Source organism: Arachis hypogaea, chromosome 16 (genome assembly GCF_003086295.3).
Source record: "Arachis hypogaea cultivar Tifrunner chromosome 16, arahy.Tifrunner.gnm2.J5K5, whole genome shotgun sequence".
Classification (NCBI taxonomy): domain Eukaryota; kingdom Viridiplantae; phylum Streptophyta; class Magnoliopsida; order Fabales; family Fabaceae; genus Arachis; species Arachis hypogaea.
Genome location: NC_092051.1, coordinates 10,701,817 through 10,716,685, shown reverse-complemented (window position 1 = coordinate 10,716,685; position 14,869 = coordinate 10,701,817). Strand labels below are relative to the sequence as shown.

Genomic DNA, 14,869 nt, shown 5'->3' with positions numbered 1-14,869 from the left:
TTTAGTTTTTAATATCATTTATATATATCCCTTGTTATCATGCGGCCACGAGACTCGATAAATATCCAATCTCATTCTTCCATCCCTCACCACCAAAAAGGTAAGCGTCCTTTACACAACCATTTGACAATCTTTATATTTGACTTGATAGTGAAATTAAAATAAAGTGAAAAGGAGCTGTCACCTATCTTTAGTTTTAGTGTGATTGATTTTGATTAGGGTCTTCTTCCACTTATTCATCTTATAGACAAATTATTAATATTATTGACTAAAGAAATATACAATTAAACTTAACGGATAACGAATGTTCTTTGTTTGATTGTTCAATTAATCAATTCGTGACACAATGACATTTCTAATTTAAATCTAGAATGCATGCATCTTTGACCATACGAGGAATTTACTTTCGACATATGTAGACAATTAATACAAATCTCACATGTTAGGAAATTTACTATTCATACTATATATTCACACACCTAATGAGCCTATGAGCAGTGTAGATTCCAAAATCTAAAAAGATAAAGCGGGAAAAAAACATTCGTGTTAGTGGAAGTAATTTACTTTTTGTATATAAAAATAATATAATATTGTCGCTTGTGGTATTTTAATAAAAGATTACTACAAATGAAAATTAACTAACATGCAAGAAAGATTACGACCCAAAAACAACATTAATAAGAAACCAAATTGAGGCCAATGACTATTAAAGCCATTAGTCATTGCATGAAGTTGTGTCGTATAATTGTCAAAAGCAAAACTAGATTGTGGAGAGAATAAAATAAAATAAAATAAGTGGCCTGGATTGGTGCCGTTGTTATGGGAACAGTAAAATGGATAACAATTACCTTAAAAATTAATTACTAAATCGTTTAAAACTATAGAATATATATCAAAATATATACATTGAATATGAATTAGAAAAAATTTAGTTTTAATACATTGATTAAAATATTTTACACAATTATCCAATCATATTTTTTTTTAGATGATCAATTACATAATAAATATAAAATATAATTATTTATATTAATATGATATTACATAATTAGATATATGTATAAAATTATTTTATACTAATAATATATCAAAATTTAATTTTATATTCATATACAAGTATATAATAATTAATTTAGTGATAATTAATTTTTATTTACAAGTAATATTTTTGAATAGATAAATATCAATTTGATAGTATTCGATTTGGAGATTGGAGATATTTAATAAATATAAAGTTCAATTTGAAAATACAAAATAATGCTAAAAGCTTTATTATCTTACAATGAACCAACTCAAAAAGCACTATGATTAATCAGAGGAAAAAAAGAGAGTAAATAAATAAACTAGGGTAAAAGAAATTTGAATGGTGTGTTCGTTGTCTTGATTTGGCACTTGGTAGAGAGAGGAAGATGGCAACATCCATCAACCATTTGCGCTGTCTTGGCGGGACAGTCTGGCGTACTTATCTTTGTACCTCGTTTTTCTCGCTTACTACCATTCTACCCTTTTCTGTTTATTTACTTCCCTACCCTCCTCCTTAATTTTTCTCCAATTTTATTTTAGTTTATTTAAAATTTTAAATACAATAAGCAACCACATTCACACATTTATAATTTCATTCACATTGCTTGTAGCTATAAGTTACTAGAACACCATTTTTATCACATTGTGGAGTATGTACTAGCACTGCATTGTTTACTTTCATAATAAGGTAACATGCACGCAAAGCCATGTGTTTTGATTGGTAAGGTATAGTTTATTTTATGTTTTCATTTTTAAAGTTTTCTTATATAGTCCTCTATTATTTAAATATTGGTAGATGTTATGGTGCTTATCACTTTATATTTAAGTTATTTAAAAAAAAAATAAATAATATTTAATAAATTTTATATAATTTATTTTTTATTTTAAATATTTTATTTTTTATTTTAAAAAAAATAATTTAAATACCATAACAAAAATACCATAAAACTCAGCTTAAATATTTAAGTGAATATTAGAAGTGTTGAATTCAACTACTAATAAATTGTAATAGCTGAAGAAGCTAACTATGATCAGCAAGGCAATGATGGGACAATGGACATTCTTTAATTTTTCACCGATTCTGTTTGGTCTTTTCTTCACCTTTCTCAGAAAATCTATTTTTATTTTTTTTTTTTAGATTGAAGAGAATTTAAGAATGTCAGATAATAACGGCTGAATTGACACCAGTTCCGTTTTCATAAGTAGAAGGAGTTGTGTAAAGAATAAATAATAAAAAAATATTTTATATATAGTAAAAACAAATTATTTATTAGTTATATATAAATATATATGTTATTTTATATTTTTAATATTTATTTTACATTTTAATATATATTTTATATATATGATTAATTCAGTAATTATTTTTTATATATATGTAATATATATAATAAACAAATTAACATATAATATGTACATTAAAAATTAGTAATATAAATTGTATATTAAAAATATATAAAATAATATATAAATATATATAATAATTTTTAGTAGTTAAATTTTAAATTTAGATCTTTAAAATGAGAAAGTTGATAAAATAATAAAATAAAATATTAATTATCATTAATTTTATATTTTTTATGAAATGTGTATTTTATTATCTTAATTTAAAAGTGTTCAATTTTTTTTTATTTTACTATTTTATCAAACTTCTCATTTTTAAAGAATCTTGATCCTTAAATTTTAGTGAAGATATAGAATTTTAATTTTTGTAAACTATACTAAGTGTAAACCAAACTACAAGACAAAAAGAGAGATTAATCTTTAAAGTTTAAACATAAACAATAATATATTATAATCGGGTCAAAATACCCTTTTGAAAAAATTCAAGCGAATATAAAAAAATTTAAAGAATATGACCAACAATTTTAGCCAATATTTTGTTAATATTTTTTTAAGTATTAAATTATAAATTTTAAATCTTAATAGTTTAAAAATAAAATATTAATTAATATTGATAAAAAATAGTAATTTTTTAATATTTTTATTTTAATCAATATTATAATAGGAAGGAAAAAGAAAGTGCGACCAAATTTGAATTTAACTATTTAAGGTATCAGAAATTCACAGTTATCCTTAAGCAGCTGAACTTGAATTAATTTTCTTCTTTAAAAAAATGGAAAAAAACGCGGCAGTAGCTATTGCTAAGGTGCCTAACTCATCCTTACTGAACAAATACAAATGTTTATTTTCACTTTCATGGTTAGAAACTTAGACTTGGAATATAGAAAACAACTGCTCGTGAAAATTGGTGAAAATCGATCACCGTGGTTGGCAAATGCTAAAATAAAATAAAATAGTGATTTGTGGAGCTTCGTGTATGCTCATATGAAAGATCAGATTGGACACTGGACAGACATCATAACTGGTTTTGAATATTTTTTTTTTTCAAGCTACATTAAATTAATAGCACAATTTTTTTTAATTATGGTCAAACAATAATGTCTGAATAGCAAAGGTCAAATAACAAGCTACGTTCTGCAAGTTACATTTTCTGGTTATGGTGAGAGTTAGGGGCAGCAAATTTTATGAGTTGTAGTCATTAATTAGTTATTAATAGTGTATTTAATGGTGTGAAATTTTATCTAATAGTAAAAAATTACTCATTTTTATTTTGCTGGCTAAGTACTGGCCAAATTTTAACAAATTTGTTGACTCCCTAGACTTTTTCTTATTTAATTGCTATTTTATTTCGTATTTAACGTAAACATTTAATTATTTACTTTTCTGCCTTTTAGAAATTCAGCAAATTACAAAATTGCAAAAACTTCCATATCTAAAAATTAAGAAGAAAAAATCATAAATACTTAAATAGTCTTTGATAATTATTTTAATAATTTTTTTATTATTAATTTTTATTTTTATGAGACTGATAATTTATCAATATTTTTTTTGGATTATCAAAAAATTTTATATGACGCATTAAACTAATGATTTGTTCGTTAAGTACCAACTAGGATTAATAAATTTTTTTAGTGGAGATCTTGTTGTTTTCTAGAGATAATTGTCTAAATTATTGAGAGTTTTTTTTTTGGTTACCTTTTTCATATATATTTGTTAAATTTATTATAAAAGAACTAAAAAATATTAATAATTTTTAATTTTTTAACTTATAAAAATTAATAGATCATATAATTTTTTTAATATTTTCATTGTTGTTTGAAAAAATTATTAAGATATTATATTATTATAATTATATTAAGTTTGGGGTGTACTCAATTTAAATTAATCATCATAATTCACATAAATTCATTATTATCAGAAGAAGTGTATATTCTATTTTATAATAAATAATAAAAAATTAACACAATATTTTATCTAAAATAAATATAAGAAATAAGAATGTTTATGTCAACTATTTACATAGATATAACATCAAAGATTTAAATTTTAATATTTTAAAATAATTAGTAACAATTAACAAATAGATAAGAATGATAATAATAATTAACAATATTATTTTTATTAATATGTATAACCTCTATTGAATGCAAAAAAAAAATTAAAATTACTAATATTTTTCAATTTTTACGTAATAAATTTAGTCAATGTATATAAAAAAAAAAACAAAAAATAGAAAAATTTAAATGACTCCTAACAATTATTCTAAAAGACAACGAAATCTCCTAATAACAAAATCTGTCAAATCTAAATGATACTTAAGGAACAGTTATTCTTATTAACATGCTACATAGACATATTCCTTTAATTCAAGAGAGATCATTAATAAATAGACTAATCAATTTTATGGAGTTAAATATCAAAGATCCAAAATATTTTTTTTTTTTGCTTGTTTGGGCGCCATTTTCGAAAAAAAAATTTTAATGATAATTTTTTAAAAGATCTTTTATAAAAGTAAAGGTGATTTTATGTTTGGATAACTCATTTAAAAAGAATTTTTTTTATCTATCAATTATGTTTTGGTAAAATAAGATAAAAATATTTTTTTATTCATTTATTAGGTGAAAAACATCTTTTTCTTTTTAGAAAAAAAAATCTTTTAAAAAAAAGATATAAATTATAGTTTTTTAAAAAAGATATTTTTTTCTAATGTTTTTATTTTTACTATTAAAAATTTGTCAAACACACTAAAAAAAATATATTTTATTGATTTAATAACCCCCAAATAAGTATTTTATTGGAATCTCGTGGTCTTGAAAGAAAGTTAAGTATTGTCTGCTATCACATTTTCTCACTAATGAAACAAATTATTTTGAAGAAAATTATTATCGATTAAAATTTTTGCAAGACTTTGCTTGTTAGAATGATATGATAATATTATTGATTCTTAGATGAATAAATGGGATCATCACTTCGTTTTTTGTTTTTCTTTTTTAATAAGCAATGGGTCTTAAACTTTGTTTATTTGAGGTGAAGTAGGAAGAAAATTAGCTAAAGAGGAAAAATAGAAGAGAAGTATAGAAGAAAAAAAAAATAAGGAGACCCACCTAAATAAGAATTTCTTTTCCACGTATATATTTTTTTGGTTGTATATATTTTTTTTTCATCTAAATAACTATAAAGAATTAAAATTTCACTTCGTTTATTTTCTCTTTCTTATTTTCATGTACTTCTCTACTATTATTTTCTTCCGTCTAAACTAAGTCTTAGAGTGAAAGGAAAAAATGACAGAAATCTAGGATCAGTAATACCTCGAGAATTAGCACAAAGATGCTAATTAAGTAAGGCAAAGTGACCTAGCTTAGCCAGCGGATCTGCTCCCGTAAATGTGAGAGAAATTTATAAAATCAAAGTTATGCATCCTCCTAAAGAGTCTAGTCCACCAAAAAAAAATGAGACATGACTTCTAGGAGCACTCTAGTAGATGATGGTAGTAAAAGTACATGTAGAATTTTTTTGGCAATTTAAAAAAAAAAACAAACAACAAAAAAAGAAATAAAAATAAATAAAAAATTGCTTAAAAAAAAGTAGTTTCTTTGAATATTATTTTCAAACTTCTTTTAAGGGCAAAGAAAGTTCCATTTGAGGAGAAAGAGTTTTTATTGTAGTCTTTGTTATGATGTCTGTTACTATACTTATTTTTTTTAAGATCAACTGAAGATCAACACACCATTTTTAAGACATTATATCTCAAATTTTTAACATCAAACAATCAATAAAATCAGAACAATTCTATAAATTATTGACAATAATAAAAATCTCTACACTATTTATCTCACATATAATATATTTTTGTCCTAAATTTCATACTAAAAAAAGCTTCTCCAAATAAAAAATAATTCTCCTCGCAAACATGTAGAATTAGTTTCTACCCAAAAATATCTAATATTTTCAAAGTCACCTTTAGACCTACAATAATAATCTACAATTCGGTATTATTAGTAGTTTTGATATTCATGTTGAGAAATCTGACATTATCGCTTCTAATTAGAATAATCAAGCACAGAATCATTTACCTTTAACTTAAAAGAGTTTGGTAAACAAAAAATAATCAATTTAATAGGTTTGTAAGCAGTGACGGACCCAGAAAATTTTAAAAGTGGGGGCAAAAATGTATCTTAAAATAAATTTCGTTGAACATTGTTAATTATATTAAAAATATAATAGAGATATAAAATTTAAAAAGACTTAATGAACACTTTTATTCTTAAAATACTATTTATTATATATAATTTATAAAAAATATGTTTTTATTTCTAAAATTTAAACTTAAAATATTTTAATTAAATTATAAATAATTTTTCATCATAACTAATTTTATTCTTATGTATTTTTATATATATTTACTAATAAAAGACTGAATCAATTGCCACGTTAGCGCCTATTAATACACTAGCATTTATAATTTGAAACTATAATTGTATATAAATACCATAAAAAAATAAAACTATATATGAAAAATATGTTTATATCAAATAATAAAAACTTAATTTACAATTATTTTTTTTCTTTTTGAAATAATTATTTTTTATATATTTTTTAATTTAATTTTGATATACTGTTAGATTAAAACATTTATACATATATTTAATTATATATTTAATTATGTATTGTAATTTAAAAATATTTTTTACATTTATCACGTAAATAATTATCTAAAAGAATAAATATAATCAAATAACTATGTAAAAAAATATACATATTTTAATATATCAAAATTAACTTTCATACTTTTAAATAATTGTTCTACTACTCATTATAATTTTTAAATATTAATGACCTCACATTGAATTAGGAAGTTTATTTTTTATAATACTTATGACATAAGATACTTTTTAATCTAAAATAGTTATTACAAGCAAGATTATTTAAAAGATAAAATTAAAAAATATTATATCATTTTAAAATAAAGGATATTAATTAATAGATAAATATTATTTATTTTATCTCAACTAATTTTTTAAGACAAAAAAAATTACTGATAATTTTACTTATATTTAAAAAACAAAGATTTAGTTTGGTAATTAACGAGTTGATTGAATTTAAAAAATTATATTATCACTGTTTATTAATTTTTTTAAGTTAATTTATTTACTTATTTTTAATTTTGATATTAAATTAAATTTAACAAAATAAATATTATTATACGTTAAATTTAATAAAAAATTATTTTTAACATGAATCTCAAAATAAAATTTTATAAATTTTTGTGGGACAAAATAAAATATATTGAAACAAATATATTAATTTATATAAAATTATTTTTTTTTCTTAAACCTAGTGGGGGCAAGTGCCCCCCTCATCTAATACTTGGGTCCGTCCCTGTTTGTAAGTTATTTTTTTTACACTTTTAATTTATAAAATGTTATAGTACTAATATTTGGTGCAAATTTTAAGACCAACTTATAACCTTTTAAAAAATTATTTAAGTATTTATAGAAAATAAAAAAAACTTTTTTTATAATAAATTTTTTATTATTTTTCTTTTAAAATAAATACTTTTAAAATTAAAAAATCAAATACAAAATAATTTATTTGTATGTTATTTTTAAGAAGAGTGCTAGTGGCTAGCAACTTTTGTGTTTTGTAACCATACTATCAATAGTGTTTTTAATTGTGTGAGATTTGGTGGGAGATCACTCACTCTTCTTTTGATGGTTAAGTACTGACCGCAAAACACAAAAATTGCTGGCCCATAGACTTTCTCTTTTTTTAATATAGGTCCTTATATTTTAAATTTTTTTATTAAAAGAGCTTAATTACATTATTTATCTAAACTGGCCTAGAAATATAATAATCTATATGTTTTTTTCAATTAACGTAAATTTTTAAGAAAAAAATTCATATGATAAAAAAAAAATTAAACGTAATTATTTTTATGAGCTCTCTCTCCTATCCTGAATTAGGTTATATTGAGTTGATACAAATTCATATCACAGGATCTCCAAGTTACAAACTTCCAACAAATTTTTGAAACAAATTATCATGACTTATCTCATATTCAAATGTCACCTTATTTTTTTTAAACCACAACACATTACAACAAGCAGTAAAAAGTAGCATCTTAGGGATACCATCATACCATTTAAAGAGTCAGCGTTACATTATAAATTCCTCGCTAACCAATCATCCCCACTAATTTCTTTTCTTTAAAAAAAAAAAAAAAAAGCCTAAACCATCAGTTCGTATTATCCAACTATTTCTATGAATTTTGTCAACGTTCTAGTTAATTTATCCTTACTATCTTATTTTAATGGTTTTCTTTTGATATATTGGTGGTAACGTATAAACTTTGATCTTAAGATTTGATATACTTTGATAATAAATGTTAAATATAGTGTCAAATATTGATTGTCATTGATGATAGGTCATAGGACTATTAATTAGTTTTTAAACACCAAGAATTAAAAAAAAGTTAATATTGTAGCAGCCAATAAAGATTCAGAAAATAATAAAATATCCAATCCAATTATGCTGTATGATTATCCATCCCAATGATTAGTAGAAATAGAAATTATTCTTTAAAAAAAATTAGAGAATTATTAAAAGAAAAAGAAAACATAACTGCCAAACTGGCTAATGAGTAGTTAGCGCAGTGAGTGAGAAGACGAAAGTGCAAATCCAGCCAGCACACGGAGGGCGCCACTACCAGCTGTACCGCAGTGGCCCTCTCGTAATTAAACCCCAAAACCCTTCCCTATTTCTAACACTTTAATAATTAAAAAATTATCTGCCAAATTTTATATTTAGGCATTGAATTGAAGATCCAAAAGTTTTCGCCATCCCCAATTTCCCACTCCGACGACTCCAAATCCAAATCTCACAGAAACAGAAGCAGAAGCAGCAGCAGAAGAAGAACAACAACAAGAAGAAGGAGAGAGAAGAACACGCAGACATAACAGAAGAAGAAACAGCGCGAGATTTTAGAGAGAGAGAGAGAGAGCGCTTAATCTGAGGCATTAATGGCGGAAGCGAAGGAAGAGAGCAAATCTAGCGAGGAGAGTGTGAAGCTGTTCGTAGGTCAAGTTCCGAAGCACATGACGGAATCGGAACTGCTGGCAATGTTCAAGGAGTTCGCGTTGGTCGACGAGGTCAACATCATCAAGGACAAAGCCACGCGCTCCTCTCGAGGTCAGTGCCTAACTTCTCATTTCTCTTTCTCTCTCTTACGCGCTTCCTACGCTCCTTCACTCCCTCCGATTCCGAATCTCGCATTCCCCGCTTTCTCTCTTCACTTCGTTTCCAAGATTCCTCAGATTCGTTTTCAGTCACGTTGCAGTAACTTCCAACCCTAATTTCGCGGCTTTTTTTTACCGTTTTTTTTTTCGCCACAGGTTGTTGCTTCGTGATTTGTCCGTCGAGGGAAGAGGCTGATAAGGCCGTCAATGCGTGTCACAATAAGAAAACGCTGCCAGGGGTTGGTCAAATTTTTTAATGCTACACTATGCACTGCGCTGTATTTTTTTTTTTTTTTTGGTGGTTGATTTATTGTTTTCTACTGTACATGATACCGTTAAAGGTGATCCGTCTTGATTGAATGATATGATAGGCGTATAACGCTATAAATGGGGGCTAATATATAGTTTGGGGATGCTGACGACTACCTAGTAGTAATGATGATGAGGGTCTTAATTGGGCAAGAACATGTGTCTAATTTTAGGAATTTATGTGATGGTGTTTACCATATTTAGGTAACGGACGCAACTCTCTTCGAGTGTGTCTTTTGTCCCACTACGTCGTGTTCCATACTGTGTTGTGTTTTGTTCGGTCTTTATCTTAAACTATTAATGTTGGTCATTGGGAAGTGTCTAATGAACTTAGTAATTTTAGTATGCATGAATGCGATCAGCTTCATGATATTAGCACCAATATGCTGGGTGGGAAATATTATGTATAATGGGTTTCTATTTCTTGTTCAAGCTGGACAGAATTTTCTTGCTATCATTTCCTCTAAGACGGAGTTTGTGGCTAATAGCATATTATAAGTACGACCATGCTTAAAAATTCTGTTAGATGCCCAGCTTCTTAGGCATCACGGGTTTGGGATAATATATTTTAAGATATATAATATGATTTGATTTTTAGTTAATTCCAAATCTTAATCTCTAATATCTCTTTAAAATTTAATTATTATCCCTGAACCTTTATTAGCATTAAGAAATATAGCAGAAATGTAAGTTAAAGGACAAGTATAGTATAGGTTTTATTCTTTAATTTTTTATAATTCTGATATATCTAATTGTTTCTGTGGCTATAATTTCACAGACAGCTTGAATACTCATGCATCGTGTGATCCCCCCCCCCCCCTCTCTCTCTGCGGGGGGCCCTTTTTGTTTGTGTATTATCATCTTTTTTTCAACGTTGTGATGTGTTTGGCTAGGAGATCAATTTTCATGGGAGATCATTCATGAAATTTTGTGCATAGAGCTCATTTATGAGAATTTATTCCCCATAAACCTTCAACCAGACATACCATTAGTTTTGCCCTGTAATCAAACACACTATACACGTGGTTTGTTGAAAATTTGGATTTCTTGATAATCCAGAGCTTTTCACAGAGCACTGAAGTGATTATTGTATGAATATTATTGTTTTAATAGCTGTACAATTTGATAATTTTTTCTCATTTTAATTGGAAAGCATCATGTGTTTTCTGTATCCAATCCAGGCTTCTAGTCCATTGCAAGTAAAGTATGCTGATGGCGAGTTGGAAAGATTAGGTGTGCATATGTTTAATTTAGTTAAATATATCTGCGGTTCTGGTTGATTTTCATTCATGTAGCAGGGTTACTTTGTTGTATTGACAAATTTCCCCCCCATGATTCCAGAACACAAACTCTTCATCGGAATGCTTCCAAAGAATGTTTCTGAAGTTGAGGTCTCTGCACTTTTCTCCAAGTTCGGAACTATAAAAGATTTACAAATTTTAAGAGGTTCTCAGCAAACAAGTAAAGGTACTTTTTTTTTACAGCTTACTGCATCCTTTATTCTTTTAGTAGGGCTTTGGATTTTTTAACCGCAAAACATTATTCATAGTTCTCTTTCGTGGTAGGCTGTGCATTTTTGAAGTATGAAACCAAAGAACAAGCCCTTGCTGCTTTAGAGGCAATCAATGGAAAGCATAAAATGGAGGTTGGTGGTTATTAAAATTGCACCTCATTTTATCCCACTAATTTAAATCTGCTAGTAATGGATCTGGATGTGTGATATAATCAATTTTTTTCGTATGTTATTGATGGAGGAAGGATACAAATAACATGTGGTTAGCTGATTGATACTATTTGCCAATTCAGTTGTGATGTGATATTTTTTCTGATGCAGACTGAAACCCAGACCGATTTAGATGGCATGATTAGTCATTCAAGCACATATGGACTGTTTTAAATTGTATAAAATGTTTTTGGTTCCTAGTCTGTGGTAGAATGAAAAGTGAATGCTTTTAAACTCAATTACAATTTTAGTTGTAAATGGTGTTTGCAGTATTTTGGACCTTCAAGCGGCATTCAGCCACAAAATCCAGGTGGTGAGAGACATGAACATTTAACCATGTGCCTTGGATTCAATGTAGATGCACAAATACTTGTTATTCTGACTTCCTATTCATGTGATGCTTTAGAAATCTAAGATTAGCTTTTTGTTTCCTAATTCCTACACTGGATGGCATAAGATAATATTACAGGCTCAGAATCTATCAGTTTTGACAGGATCAAATTGGATCCATGCTTTCAAACGGAAACTCTGTCTCTGGCCTGTGAGGCTTATCTTATGTTGTGCCAAAAGAAAGTTGAACAGTTCGTGCTTGGGATTGTTGCTCATGCACTGTATTAGTCATCATAATTATTATATAATAACTATAAATGAAAGCAGATTAAAAATGGTGCCTTACTATTCCATGTCATACATTCATAACCAATTGTCCAATTAGATTGGCATTCACCAAAATATTACATTTTCTTTTGGCAGCTAATCTACCAGTGGGATGAGTATGACTCATCAAATACCAGTGGCAGCTAATCTAAACATATTGATATGTTTGCATACCTCAACTTTTGTTTGGCTGATATGTTGTCAACTCATGATAAAAACTGTTGGTGATATTGCAAATTTGAGAACTACACTAGTTTGGACATCCACGACCTGATTTGTTTTGCTTTCTATAGGGTTCGAGTGTTCCTTTGGTAGTCAAATGGGCTGATACTGAAAAGGAAAGACAAGCCCGACGAGCTCAGAGAGCACAGTCCCAAGCTTCCAATGCGCCACATGCTGATTCTCAGCACCCATCATTGTTTGGAGCCTTGCCAATGGGTTATGTTCCTCCGTATAATGGATACGGTTACCAGGTTAATATTTCTTTATACCGTATACTAATATTTAATAGCATTTTGATATATTTGATGATAATTCTGTTTCTTCTTAGGCTCCTGGAGGTTATGGGATCATGCCATACCGGATGCCACCGATGCAGAATCAACCTGGTTACCATAACATGATGCCGCACATGAATCAAGCAAATGCACTACGGCCCGAACTTGGCCCCAATATGAACCCAAGGAATTATCATGTGCCTCCTGCAAGTTATGTTGGCTCTTATCCTGCTGTTCCAGGCCTACAACATCCAATCGCATACGCAGGAGGCATGATTAGTCCAAGGCCTATGAGTAGTTCTCCTGGTTCTATTTCACCTGCAGGTGGTAATGGCAACTCTGGTACATCATCTTCAAGTGCTAGCAAGAGTTCTGGGGGTCAAGTTGAAGGTTGTTATATCTATATCTTATAAATGTTGGTACATGCATATTTATGTTGCTGGTTTCTTACGTCTCTTCATTATAGAGAGTTTAGGTGGTGACTATTTTGGTATCGTTTTAATTAATGTATTAGGACCACCCGGTGCCAACCTGTTTATTTATCACATACCTCAAGAATTTGGAGATCAAGAGCTTGCCACTGCTTTTCAACCATTTGGTAGAGTTTTGAGTGCTAAAGTTTTTGTCGATAAAGCAACCGGTGTTAGCAAATGTTTTGGTAAGCCCTTGCCCCATTTACTGATGAATTTGATAGGTAGTTTCCTATGGAGCTTGTGCCTGATGAGCTCCATTTCCTGCAGGGTTTGTTAGTTATGATTCCCCAGAAGCTGCTCAATCAGCCATTAGTATGATGAATGGGTGCCAATTAGGAGGTAAGAAATTAAAGGTCCAGCTTAAGAGGGACAACAAGCAGAGTAAGCCTTACTGATGAAGCTTAACAATGGAATTTTGTATAATTCACGTTGTAATTCATGACCCATCTGATGTTTATACAATTTGTAATTTCTGTAACATGAAATTTCATTTAGACATTGATTATTAATTTATTGATTTTTCCCCCCAAGAATGGCTATTGATTGTATTGTCTTCTGTAGTTTCATCCAGGATAAGAGGACTCTTTTCCTTTGGCTCTCTGCGTCCTGCGGCAACAACAACGTTTTCTTTTTTTCCTCTGTTTTCGTTTACTTTTCTTGTTTCTCACAGGTTGAGGTAGTGAGGCGAATATTGTTTGCACCAGCCGCTATCTATTGTTTAGCCTTTTGGCCAATTGTCAGCAGCACCATGGAAATTATGTGGCACCTAAAAAATGGCCCTTTACACACAGCAATTAATATAAAATAATACTGTGACAAAGCATAACATATAGATGGTTGATTGTATTTTTGTTCGGATTATTACTGCTAGATCACTAACTTTCCTGGAAAGTGGGCAGCGGGAAAGTGGACGCCGGATTTTTTAATTAGGATTCGTAATGGATGGCACAAGCTGAATCAGTGATTGAATCGGTTAATCTACTGGATCATTGGTTCAATCGGTAAATTACGGGTCAAATCGCTTAATTAAGCAGATTGAATAATTGCAAATATCAAACTTAAGAATTATAAATAGATTTTGAACCATATGTATAATATTCAGAACAAATTACTCTAAAGAGGTAATTTTAAAGTCAGCATCTACATGACTACATCTTTATAGGATAAATTTGAAATTTGACCAATATTTCTCTCATGATTAACAAATTAAAAACTATATTTAAATTTATTCTTTCCATAACAAATTCATCTCATTATAATTTTCAAAGAAACAAATTAACCAACTCAGATTGATCGAATGGTTAAATCACTCATCTACTTAAATAACTGTAGAAAGTTCGAATTCTATCTTATATATGAAGCAATCACATTAAGAGATAACATAAAAACTAAATAGAGATTAACACCGTTAGAAGCAAGACTCTCAACTTTAGAGATGGCCTCAAAATTTTCAGGTATTATGTCAAACTCGAAGAGAACAAAAATAAAAAAAATCCATATAAACTACACCAATACCATAACAAAATAATCAATGAGGTGAACATTCACCTAAGTTTCTTTAAGTAAAATTATAAATGATGTGAATACCCTGCACTACAAAACTGAATT

General features: G+C 28.0%; 1 protein-coding gene across 2 annotated transcripts; it reads left to right on the top strand.

Moving 5' to 3' along the window:
• Window positions 1–8,998: 8,998 nt before the first annotated feature.
• LOC112756350 (RNA-binding protein BRN1-like) lies at window positions 8,999–13,791 on the top strand. 2 transcript variants are annotated; one of them, XM_025804908.3, is made up of 10 exons: window positions 8,999–9,555; window positions 9,759–9,841; window positions 11,093–11,144; window positions 11,253–11,378; window positions 11,477–11,556; window positions 11,905–11,988; window positions 12,585–12,764; window positions 12,842–13,178; window positions 13,303–13,446; window positions 13,529–13,791. In XM_025804908.3, the coding sequence occupies exons 1-10, from the start codon at window positions 9,387–9,389 to the stop codon at window positions 13,654–13,656; spliced, it is 1,383 nt and encodes a 460-aa protein (XP_025660693.1). In that variant the 5' UTR covers window positions 8,999–9,386; the 3' UTR covers window positions 13,657–13,791. The 2 variants fall into 2 exon arrangements, with proteins under 2 accessions (XP_025660693.1, XP_025660694.1); XM_025804909.3 differs by lacking the exon at window positions 11,905–11,988.
• The last annotated feature ends 1,078 nt before the right edge of the window (window positions 13,792–14,869 follow it).